Source organism: Genypterus blacodes, unplaced genomic scaffold (assembly GCF_046128005.1).
Source record: "Genypterus blacodes isolate CSIRO-AG114 ecotype Tasmania unplaced genomic scaffold, CSIRO-AGI_Gbla_v1 ptg000067l_1, whole genome shotgun sequence".
Classification (NCBI taxonomy): domain Eukaryota; kingdom Metazoa; phylum Chordata; class Actinopteri; order Ophidiiformes; family Ophidiidae; genus Genypterus; species Genypterus blacodes.
The window spans coordinates 6883887-6897170 of NW_027466879.1; the positions used below are offsets into that span (position 1 = coordinate 6883887).

At 42.8% G+C, this 13284-nt stretch overlaps 1 protein-coding gene across 1 annotated transcript in view; it reads right to left on the reverse strand.

Moving 5' to 3' along the window:
• shank2a (SH3 and multiple ankyrin repeat domains 2a) overlaps window positions 1–13284 on the reverse strand; it is a 124192-nt gene that overhangs the window by 31440 nt on the left and 79468 nt on the right. Inside the window, 3 exon segments of the mRNA XM_076156288.1 lie at window positions 4181–4305; window positions 6310–6392; window positions 12227–12308. Of these exon segments, the coding sequence (XP_076012403.1) occupies window positions 4181–4305; window positions 6310–6392; window positions 12227–12308 (290 nt within the window).

The following is a 13284-nucleotide window of genomic DNA, read 5'->3' on the forward strand; positions in this document are numbered from 1 at the left end:
TTAAATGTGCCTTAAGCATAGTCTGAATAGATAAATCTGAAAACATATTTACTTATTTTCTAGTGCCTTCCTTAGTCAGAGGCATTGCAATACTTAAATTGTGCTCACACATTCTAGGTGATAGAGAAAAATGGCTCAAGATGTAAAAGTTTACATGAATGAATTTAAATTAAGCATCAGTTATAATTTGAGACTTACATTGAGTCTGAAGAAACAGTTTGTTTTCATGCGGACATAATCCTTGATGGTTTAAATTTGCAACTGCACAACGCCAATATAGTACAGCAATAAATCAAATAAACAAAAGTCACATTTACATTAAACTCCTCTTAGTTCGAATAAATGACAATTCTAATGATATAATCTCATAAGTGGGGCCAGAGAGGTTGAAGTCTATGAGACAATGGGCTCTATTAAGCTTCTGGAGTCTAAAATGATTTTCATCACTTTATTTCTCCTTGAATCTTCCGTTTGCCACCACCAAAATGTGCATGAAAAAAAGGCATAAAATGGCAAAAGGCATGAAACCTTTTGCCATTTTCTCACCAGAGAATCGGGCCTGGGTTATACTTCATTCTAACTATGCATACATTTAATGTGCACTCAATGTAGAAGATCTGCATCTGACTTGTCTCAAAGGCAATGGAAAGAGCGACAGTGGTAACAAGGAGGTGGCACATGATGTTTCTTTCTCTCTTGTCCGTGAAAATGTTCAGCCTGTTTTCCGCCTGTCGCTGTCACTGTTTTGCTGACGAGACAGAAGTTGACATTCTTGGACTTTATCAGATAGTGCATCATTCAGACGACTCGATTCATCAAGCACACATGTATGCAATTATGTGACAGCAATTCTCTTGTAATATTTATATTATTAAGATGTAATTGAAAGAGTTCACCAATATTGGATAAAATCGAGAATGACCTAGATCACAAGGGATGAATGGAAGCTATACAACTATCAAAATCAACCAAAAGGAAGTGTACTTATTTGTTCTCCCCATTACTTCTTTTTAAGCATGATTACCTTCATTTTAAACCAGTCACCTCCAATTTAGGGCACTTGCAGTTATTCTGTCTGCTGTATTCATGAAGCAAAAACAAACGGACCTGACTTGTCCCTGTTATCACTTCCTCTCAGTTACAGCCAACAAATCCTCAATAGGCCTCCCAACAGGGCGATCAATCACTGTCGGCTAGGCTGTACGTAGGTAAAAACCTTAATCATTTCAGTATGGAGGACGTCTGGAGGAAGAAAAACGACTAAACAGTCCAAATATTTTTTGTACAACTGAGCTCATCCAGTCAGCCTTGCAGATAATACGTTCCTCTTTTCTTTTAGCAGGGAAAAATGTTACTAATGTCCTTACCCAAGGACAAGGGTGACGGTCTTTGGGTAAGGACAGTAACTATATAGCTTCCATTCACATGTAAAGAACCAGACACACACACCCACACACACACACACACACACACACACACACACGTCTGCTGTCCTTTTGTGTTGCCGTCCACACTCTTGGCCATTTTGCAGTGTAATCCAGAGACAGAAGATGAGGAGGGAGGAGGAGATGCAAGTGGGGCTGGATAAGGGAACTGAGGAGGGATAAATAAGGAACTGGATAAACCCACACAGAGCATCAACCATTCATCACCTTTAAAGGGAGCTCTGTTGTATTTTCGGAGGATGGAGAGACGCCAAGAGATACTGCTGCTTCAATGAGAGCTGTACCTCAAGGACAGCACGCATTTAACACACACACACACACACATCCACGCTTTACTGTGAAGTCCAAACAGAGATATCTACAGAAATATTTGATTAAGGCTAAGAAAAACACATCAAATGAGCCTCTTGATCCCGATGAGTTATGGTGAGCTCAAGCTAACTCGCTCCAGGCTCTGCAGCTGTGAACGTGCAAAACATTCTCAAGTCTTTTTCAAGCCACATTTTGCAAACATGTTCTTGAGGCAACATCTGCACTTGAGGCTTCAGATGGAATTACTGCACACCGATATGACAATGAACTGATCAAGATAATAATAATTGTAAGATAATACCATAAATGAGACATATAGGCCTGAGAGCTGATTTGTGCGACAAAGAGCACTGCAGACAGGGATAGATTCTGCTCTACTCATTTGATGCCCCATTTAGCAGAAACACAACACAAACCCATCCCCAGTGCAGCACTGCTTACACACACACTGGTTATGGAGTCATATAGGAGCAGAAATAAAATGCTTAGTTAAAAATAGACCTTGTGTTTTTCCACTGCAGCTTTGCACCTTCAATTACGACATAGTAATCAGCATACAACCTTTTCTTCCACACTTAAACAATACATAATGACTCTGGAAGACTTTAGTTTGAGTTCTTGCTATGGTTATCCCATGGTTATCTCAAGTCTTTCTGTTTAAAAGGGTATATATTGTGATTTCTGTCATTTCCCCTATTCAACATGCACTTCAGCTGCAGTGCGCTGCTCCAAAATCAATGCAAGCATTACATTTACATTTTACATTTACTCATTTGGCTTCTATCCAAAGCAACGTACATACGAGATTGTAATGCAACAGGCAAAGATCCAGTCAGGAGAGAATAACAAGAGTGTCATGAAGTTAAGCTCTCGTCTAACAACAGGCCATTTAGGTTTGTTTGGCTTTTCTTTTCTTCACCACAGCCTATGACGCCATCTGTAGTTGCCTACACTGCTGTTTGACGTCATCCTGTAAAAACTGTACCTATGAGATCATCGCATCAACATCACTGACGCCGTCCTGGACTCTGCTTTCACACACTGGGCCATGTTCTCACAACCACCAAGCGGCCGTGGCGTCCTGCTGTTTTCTATTTCAATCTATTTGTGCTTCATAGTGCCTATTTTACCTGAGGGTCTTCAAAAAAAGTTAAACAACAACAATGATAATTATTATACAACCACCTTTCCCTTTCTCTCTCCTCTTTCCCCCGCCTTTCTCGATCTCCAAAATGTCCTATAACTGTATACGCACTGTCATGTCAAATGCTTGCTTCCATGAAAATATACAACAAAAAAACAAACAAACCAGGCCATAGGTGTCAAGAGGCAGAGCCTGGAGGAGTTCCAGATGGAGGAAGAAGTTTGTAAATAAATAGGTAGACATTAGGTATGAAGGTGTTTACAAAAGAGTTGGGTCTTAAACTGCTTTTTAAAGACACAGCTTATTGGATTGAGCAGATCAAATGGAGTTTGGCAACTCGTTCTACCACCTCAGGACCATAAAGGAGAAGTGTCTGGATAGAGATTTAGGACCTTGTTATGGTACTGAAGGTGCTGTTCGTTAACACAGCCGAATGAGTGTGAGGGAGCATTAAAGCTGAATGAGGAAATTCAGTGGTGCCAGACACATTACACCAAACTGCAGGAGTTTGAGCAGCAACCCAAAACTAAAAAGAATGTTTCGAATGATGCACAACAACACACGTATGTCAGAGAGTGTCTCCCAAAATGGCAGAACTACTAAAATGGCTGAATTGTCACATTTATTCACCTTAGGTTTGTTTACTTTAAGCACCAGGTAGAATGCAGAATGCAGCAAACATGAGTATATAGGTAAGATCCCAAGTAATCACTTTACTTTGAGTAACATCTATCCCTTTTCACATTTTCCCACTCAACAATCGTAAAGTTACATTGCACCCAATAGCTTTATCCCATAAAGACAAAAATCTGGAGCTCATAGAGTGTACATATTAGACGAATACATCAGCCTCAGTGGCACAAACAGCACTTCAGACGATTCATCCCATTACAATGTCAAGACTGTGGGCACTTTGCTTCAAAATCGACACAATCCCAATAAAATCTTAAAGCAGTCAGCAGCAGACAGAAACTTCTCCTGAGTGAGTTTGTAGCAACATGGCCACCGCAACAAGCAAATGCAGCACAGCTTTGGCGATGCGCATATTTGGAAAAATATCATTTCATTCTCGTCCAGAACTGCAATCAGTAAAACACTATAATAATTATAAGCCATTAGGAGAGCAAATGTAAAATCCTAACAACAATGACGAGACGCATGTGTCCAAAACAGAAAAATCCCAGTTATCATCCTTGGCCTGGCCGCGCTGACACAGATTTAGCAATCGCCTATGCAGGGGGAAAAAACACCATGGATTTGGAAATGGAGCAGTTCTTACCTCGATGAGGAAGTCGCCCGTCCTGAGCCCAGCCTGCCATGCCACTCCTCCCTCATCCACCGACTCCAGGTACTGCAGCGCAGGGAAGGCAGGGGTGGGAGTAAACTCCTCAATGGGTGTATCCGCTGTCCAGCAAAGCGGGAAATAATGAGATTTACAACAATACAAGTATTTATCAACTTAAATGAACTTATATTTGATAAATATGGGTTATTGAACATACATAGCCACAATATATCACACAAAACACTTCCACCCACAAACACGCAATAGTAGAGACACAAAGTGAGCGGAAACTCAAATGACACAACGGCACAAACGTAGCTAAAGGAAGTCTAAACATTTTGGTATGCTACTGTGTCCTCTCACTCAGGGTCAGATGAGGACCCTGAGTAATTTCATCTCTGGAAGCCAAGGATTGAATCAAATTAAAGTTGATGTTGTCATCAGACTGCATTGCAGCTAACAAGTCAAACTAAGATTTTTCCCAAAATGTCAGAGGGTTTCTCTAAACCACATAACAAAGAGACGGCTGTCTGCTGCTTTCCTCACCATGCAAAACATCTCATGAGATATATTGGCTTTTGGAGTAAAGCGTTGAATCATATCTATTACAGATATTAAGTGATAGAGATTTGACGTACAAATAAGACATTGTTTATCTGACTGACACTTGATCTGATCCATCATGCGTGTGTGTAAATGCTGAAAATCTACACATGCATCCCATAACAGCAGCATCTCAGTCTAATGCAGTATCTCCCTTTCTTTCTTCATTGTCTGCTTGTTTTTCAACCTCTACCACCTAGGCTGTATTGTACCATCACTCCCCTCCAGCCCACCCTCATACCCCCACCCGCCCTCACTTGCGGGGGGGTTAGTAAATGTTGCGGCTGGGAGAAACCAGGGGTGACAAGTGACACTTCCTATAACTCATCCTCTTACTGGAAGACAAACTCTGTGAGCATCCACAAGGGTTTCATGAGGGCATTTAGGGCGATGTTTCTTTAGGTGTCTGTCTGCGTTTGTGTGTGACACGAGACCGCGAGAGGGAGAGGGAGACAGAGAAGGCAGAGAGAGATACAGGCAGAAATGCGGAGAGGGAAAGAGGATGTAAGCGTATGTGACAGCTCCAGTAATAGTTAATGTTTGCGTGTGTGTTCTCATAGGAATGTATACATGTGCATGTTCACCCCCCGTGCTCACGATACAAGCTTGGCTGGGTCAGTTCCCCTGGGTGATAAAAGTGTGTGTTAGAATCAGGAGAACATTTGTCTCGGCTTTCAAACTACCAAATCCCTCTTTCCTTTCCCTCCGCATCAGCCCAGCTCTCTCTATCTCTACATCCGATTCTCTCTTTGTTTTAAAAAAGGGGAATAGGAATAAGCTAAATTTACCTCTCGACAGTAACCATGGCATATAGACCAATTGAACAGCGCCACACGGTTATGGAATGCAGTGAGGATTATGACATGGCCTGAATCATCACAGAAACTGAAGCAGAAGCTCATATTGGCTATTTTTAGAGGCATTCTCATGGCCTGCTGAAATATCAAACTGCCTGGATAGAACTGGGATCACAACAAACCATGAGGTGATGGCAAAAGGTATGATGATGGAAGCCAGGCACCCCACAATATAAACCAGAGTAAGGTTTTTACATTTATTTATGCATGAATCTTAGTGGTATTATAGATGGTTAAGTCATTCCTGAGGGCCGGGTAAACTGCATACAGCTGCATAACATGGAATGCAGGTGAGTTTAGATGGCTCTGCCTTCTACTACATCCACACACACACATGCCATCACAATGTAACTGGCATGCCTGAAGTGTATGTGTGTGTGTTGTTGTTTGGGTGGGAGGTGGGGGGCTGTATGGAAATTGTATTCATTTCTAATGGTGCAACTTATTCTATAATTTGCATATATGGGGGTGAGCATCTCTCTCTCTCACACACGACCACTTAAAAGACAACACTAAAACTATTCAATTAAAATGATGGACAAAATCAAAACAATTTGTTCAGTCTTGGCGGTTTGAACCCAGTCTATGATCAGAAGGATGTTGTGACTTGGAGACAGAGACAAACACCAAACTAATATCAGAAAGTGGGGGGACATTTCCTACCTTTGGCCCCACGCAGGACGAAGCCAAATCCCTCATTCTCCTTTTTCTGGAGCACCACCGTCTTCTCGTCCACCACGCAGTCACTGTGGAGGAGATGCCGAGCAGAGCGCCCGTTAGCACAGCCCATCATCCGCAGCATCGCCACGGACGCCCTGCTCGAGTGGAGGTTCATGCTGCCGGAGGAGAGTTAGCCCGGCCCCGGCCAGGGCAGGGCAGGGCAGGGCAACCCCAACCCCACCCCACCACCTCCACCACCACCACCACCACCACCACCCCCTCCTCCTCTCTATCAAGCGGTATGACAGCGGCCCCGGCAGCCCGGCGACAGCATCTCCAGAAACGAGACGGATAAAAAAACGAGGACGAGCACGAAAGAGACGCGCCTCCCACCCCTTCCTGCTACCTTCCTGCAGCAGCGGCGGCGGCGGCGGCACAAGCGGCCGCCTCCTCCTTCACCGTGTCAGCCGCCTCTGCTGCGGGAACAACAGGGGTCGGCAGCGCGGTTACCCCCGGCGCGGAAAGAGGGGGAGCCGCTGCGGAGGCTCCAGCCGGCGGTGTGGGTGAGCGCCGTCGAGGAGGAGAAGCGGCATTGAGGCTGATGGAAGCGTGCGGCTAGTGGCTCATTGTGAGGCGGGGAGGAAGAATTGAAGCTTGCCGGGTGGGAGGAGAGAGAGAAAGTGAGAGGAAGCGAGAGAGAGAGAGAGAGAGAGAGAGAGAGAGAGAGAGGGAGGATGCAGAGTCTCTAGGTGTGGGTAGATGTCTAGGTGTTGCTGCTCTGCAATGTGGAGTCAGAGCTACAGAACCGATGGGTGAGGTGGGGGGTGGTGATGGTGGTGGTGGTTGGGGGGGCTGAAGAGAGGGAGAGAGAGGGAAAGTGGGTGATGAGCAGGGTGCCATGGCCAGCTGCAGACTGATTAACTGACTGTTTGATTGTCAGCAGAGGTTGTTGCCCCATTCATATTTTGAATGGAAGCTTTCATTCAAAAAAAAAAAAAAAAAGTCTCCTAGTACAGTAAGCCCAAACTAGAATGGATGCTAGACGGTGTTGTTTCTGTTCTGCCACGTCAGACTCCTCTCAGCCCAAACTTTCATCATTCAGCAGTACAACCATGATGCGCAGTCGCCTTCAAAGTGACACGGGCAATTTTACCTCATTTAAAATTATGGGGGAAATTGAGCCCTAACTAGGTCACTGACAAGTTGGAGCATTTTGGCAATTTGTGTTGCTTATGTACTGTAGGCCTTTGAATTAACCCTCTCAGAACTCTGTGCTATCGTTTTAACACGTACAGTAATGTACAGTACTTCTAAAATTGCCTTCGCTGTCCCCGCTACATTCTCCCAGTTGATTAAAGTTATGTGCAACATCATAAAAGATGTGAGCTGATGTGAGAAGGCACCTGGAAGTTACTACGGATGACAATACTTCAGAAATACAGATGTTTCAGGTTAGATTGTCAAAAGCAAAGGGGATAGTATTAGCTTTTAGAGGCTTTCCTTGTATTCCATAGACTGTGTTTTCTCTTTGTCCTTGCAGGTCCATTCTACAGATTATGAGCACTATCGACCTGGTAAGTGGAAGGCCAAACAAAATGCTCCAACTCAGGACAGGAAACAGGAACAACCCTGTTTAAAGGGTGACTTCTTGGTGACTGTCAAGTGTGCTAGAAACAGGAAAGGTGTATGTTTGGTCTGTGGCCAGTGTATGACAGCATCTCCTGGGTATATAGAATGTAGTATGTTAGAGCTTCCAGTGTGTCGATGCCACAACTAAAATCCATCTGTTTGCCATGGCACACTGTAAATCTCTAGGAATGAGGCAACATAGAGAACATTAGATGGGGTTGCCTATGTGTAATTCATTCCAGTATGCAGCTTCAACCTCTTCTGGGCAAGAAATGGCCCGACAAAGCAAACAATTTAGATTTTAGTATGGGTCCAGGAGGAACTGATATGTTTGCAGATATCCTTCACAGTTATCTCTTCCTCATTTTCATCAGTTTTGAGATAAGCATGCAACTGGATATGCATGCTCTGTCTTCCATTTCCTTATTTGAAAAAAATCCACCAGTCGAGTCGCAGAATAGTTACAGTTGCTTATGTTACGGTGTAATGTTTCTGAAGAAGTTGCGTCCCAGAGGAATCCTTGATTGGGTGCATCTTACAACAACAGCAGGCTTAGTCAAAAACCAAAGGATAATAGCGTTTCCTTGTGTTATCTCTGTAGCTCGAGGCCCTTGATCATTTTCCTTCCACTTGCCTTTTTGTGTTCCATCTCTCCTTTTTTGGAGAAATCCTAGCCGGGCTTGTTGTGGTCGCCCTCGTCAGACTCATCTGGGTTGTGAGGCAGAGCTGATCATAAAACCAGCAGTGGAGCGATGCCACTTAAAGACCCAGTTTACTATGATAACCTTCAATGTTTATCATAAGGGTGCATCATTCAGCTCATCTCTGGTACGAGTATTACACTGAATACACACGTGGGATGAGAGAGAGAAAAAGAGAGTGAAATAAAGATGGAGAGAGGTGCGACTGCAATCCTAGCAACAGCGCAGCAAATACCGAGTTCCCTTAGCAACGCAATCTGTCTAGAGAGGAAGGAGGCTCACACTGCTGACACACTGAAGGTTATCTCCCAGCATTCCCTTGCACACAGTCACACACATGCATGCACACATATCTTCTGTCCTACAGTGGGCGGTCCCTTGTAATCACACCTTGATCAGGCAAATCTGACACAGTGGCAGCTTCAATAAGTCACCGAGGTACGCAGGAAAGGAGGCTGTCAATTTATCAAAAGTGTCATCTTGTTCAACAAGTGAGGCGAGGGGACAACAGAACGAGGTAGCATCATCAAAACAAAGTGGGCGATGCAGGATGCGGGCCGTGCTGTTCGACAGCCTGAATGGGGTAAAGTGCGAGTTTACCCTGGGGAGCATGCTGCCTCAATCTGGGCTCCACAGTGGGAGGCCAGAGTGTATTTATAGCCAAGAGGAGAGGTTCAGATTGAAATGTAACAGCCATTTGTTTGTCAGAAATGTAATCAGTTGCTGTCTGCATAAAGCTGTCACTGTATGACTGAAGGGTTAGCTGGTAGAGAAAAGAAGCCACCATGGGCACTGACCTCCAAACTCTCACTCCAATATTGTGAATGAGAGCACAGCAACTTCGGTCAGTGACTCAATCTACTGCATACATTCAGTTGTGTAAAATGTCACGTGACTCTATGAGGACTCCTTTGGCAGTGTTTAGTCTTAGTCAGCAGAAGGCTGATGAAGCATAAAATATTCACATCTGGAGTTCCTCCTTGTGCATATCATTCCACTGCAACCTCAGTGAGCAATGGCAGATTTGAAGACAAAAAATGTAGAAGCTTCTGCGCAAGACTGGATCTATCAAGAGTCAAACTTTCACTCTCTCACCTTCACCCGGACAGGCAACATATAAGTAGTGTAATTACCTGCGAAACATTGTAAGCATCACGGCAAAAGTATTATTTCTTGAAGCTGTAGTCACAAGACAACACATATGAGGTCAGGTATCACAATTGCTTAGAATACTTTGTGACAGATCCTCTGGAAGGAATGATGTCTCGGAAAAAGTAAAATTACAGGATGCTTTTGGATTTACATAAAAGTATCTATGTGGACTTCTAAGATAAATGCAGAATTTCTCTCAAGGATACCAAAGGATTAAGTTAAATTTCTGTTATTAAGCAGTTAGATACATCATTTTTTATAGTTTGTAGATTGTGTGATATGGGGCAAACTTAGCTCACTTTTTTGTTGTGATATCCAGATGAAGGTTGAAAGAAATTTTTTTGATGGGGCACTGTGGAGAAACTCTTCTCTCTTACATTTGGCCTCCTGCACCTTTTTAAATATTGGATTTAAAAAGAATTTCCTCATAAAAAAGAAGGTTAAGATTAGTTCCTCTGTTGTTACATTTCACGTCTTATTACCCCTAACCTCCTTTAATTTAAAACTCACAAATGTCAAAGCAATGCTCCCCCTTTCGGCATGATAATCCTCTTCACCATCACCTCAAAAACAGAATTATTGGCCTTTAATGTCCTACAGTTAATCCCTCTGGATCCTTCGTTCCATTATTGGGACCTTGGTGCTGTCAGCAGCTTTTTGTCTTTGCTGTTGCTTTTCATTTGTATAAAAGTGTGAGGAGAGATCAAACTGCTATTAGGCACCTTGTTCCGCCCCATAAACACACAGACCAGGAAAGTTCCTGCTTCATGCTAAATGAAATGGGTCCCAATGCCAGCTAAAAACAAAGATTTATCTTTAAAGAGCAGGGGAAGGGTTGATGTGAGTGCTTACCTATGAAGAGACCCAAAAATATGATGACTAACATTCAATATCTAGGGTAGTGAAAAATGTCATTTTCAATTTCATTAAAAGGCTGACGCCTAAAATATCCATGGATGAATCAATCTGGTTTTCTTTTAATCCAACTACGTTTAGCCTCTTTTATATCATTTTGGTCTCAAAATTCATCTGACCAGCATTTGTGTTGTGTGAGAGTGATTAGAGAGTGATCACCTTGAACCGAATTGGACTCATACTGGAAACCCTTCAGCGTGTTCAGCCTGCACAGCTCTTCCTCTCAGAGAAGCCAGCCAGAGGAAATCCAGTTGAGTGATAAGGGATATGTCTCACTGTCCTTCAGAGCCTCACTCATCACACACAGACAGTAGATGCAAAACAGCCACACAACTCACCACTTTAGTATTGCACTAGCCGAGTCTTGTGACAAAAACTGACTGAACAGTCCACTACTTAAATCGTTACTATCCTATTTGTACAAGTTGAACATCAATACTGTCAGCAAGTAGAAGAAGAGTTTTGCAGTTTATGACATGAGTCAGAATTGCAAAAGGCCCCTGACTTTGGATGAGTGTGTGTGTTAGTCCTGACTTTCATCTGTCTGTTTAAACTTATCCTAAATGTGAAGATAATGATCAACATTTGTGTGTCTGTCAGAAATGGTGCTAGCCAGTAAAAAAAAAAAGCAGCCCGTAATCTCCATCAACACAACATTTTGTGAGCACAATTAGAACTGTGGCAAGATGGAATTTTTAACAGTGAACAAACATGGCTGATTGCACCATAATTGCTATTAGCATAACGGCATAATGTCAAAATAAAACGAGGCAACATCTCTCTTATTCATGTGTGTGCAAAATGGCAACAGTGTCCATACAAAATAAAGAGGGAATGCTAATTTTGTGCATGGCTTGATCCATACAGTATGCAAACTGCTGCATGCCTGATAGATGGAAGAGATGTCCTTGTATGATCAAACACATCACTAACAGCTCAGCCCTCATTTAGATTCAAGTCTCCACTTGGACATTTGGGTTCACCCCTTTGATTGATTCTCCTAAATAGGATTTGTTCACGTCAGGACATATAGTGCCACATTTATTCATCTTATGTGTCTCATCTCTCTCTCTCTCCCTCCATTTTTCACACACACACGGAGGGGAAAGTACACATCTATCTTCCTTTCTAATGACGGCTGTATTGAAGTGGACGTGACAGCAGAGAAGAGTGGGGCAGAATAATTTAAGAGCAGAACTCAGACAGTGAGAACCTTCAACAGTAGTTACCAGTAGACAGGAGTTTTCACTTGAAAGGACAGTGTTCCATCTTCAATTGTCTTTTTCTACCAGGCCCTTGAATGAAAAACTAGCAGAAGTTGGTAAAACTAACAAATAGACAAATGCAACTCTGACTGTCACTTTGACCGAAGATTAAACTGCACACAAACGGTTAAGTGGTGTAAACTAAAACAAATCATCCTGAAAAAAGAGGAGCACAAATGTCAATGATTAACTTTCTTGTAACAGCAGTATTTGTTACACAGAAATGACTGACAACAAGTGTGTGTGTGAGGTTCATACCTGGAAGCATCAAAGCTGTCATAGGAGCCCACAGTGTAATGTCTGAAGAGCTTGCGTCTGTCGGCACGGTCTGCCCGGGAATCTGGGAAATGACAGCACAAAGAGATCAATATTCACACTGCATTAGTGATAACAGCACCCAACAAAACAATCACCACTCTTTGTTTGATAGGCCTCTATTGCACAATGTTATTAATATTAGTAGTAGTAGTAGTAACAAAAGCAATAATAATATCAATTATTATTATTATTACTATTTATTCTCAGTGTAGTTCTCCTGTGTTTGTATGGAGCCTGGGTCAGGATCCACCGATGTGTGGACCTGTGAAGCCCATTAAACAACGTATGTGATATTGGGCCGTACAAATTGGCTTGACTTGACTAATGATTTGTCTCTATATAAATAACGTTGAGTTAATAAAGTGTACAGATGTTCATAGCCTCATGTCAAGTGCACACTCATATACATTTCCATTTTTTGTTGCTGCTGGCCCCTGTGTGGCTGGCAGAGAGAGGTGCTGCTGTGCTTTCAAGGCTGTTGGCAGGAAGCCAGGGAAAAGGGACCAACTAGATAGTGGCGATGTGTGAAGCGCTGTGAGCGAGCTGGTTAGCTTGTGATTGTGAAATGCGGCAGCACAGATTGAACAGTGTTGTAAAGAGTGATAGCCCAGGATTGATCAGCCATACTCTTTACAGCAAAAGACTGAAACTAATGAATGAAACCAGACTGTCGCCAAAAAGGTGAGATGAACCAGGCGAGGAATGGGAGTTCTGGGCATAAACAAGCTTTGATCTTGAACTCATAAAAACATGAGAGGGTCTTAGTTGCGTTAAAACAGAGTTGCAGAGTTTAGGAGCTCCTAAAGCAAACAGAAGGGTATTTAAATAACAATCCAGTGGTTGGAAATAATGACTGATACAATTAAACTTGAGCCTGAGTTTCAAAGGGTATTTCTAACATGCACAACCTAGAGAAAGTGTTCATAAAAGCAGAAGCAAATCAACATAAAAGCAAAAATAAGCAGACATAAAATATATTCAAGAATTACACTAAAATG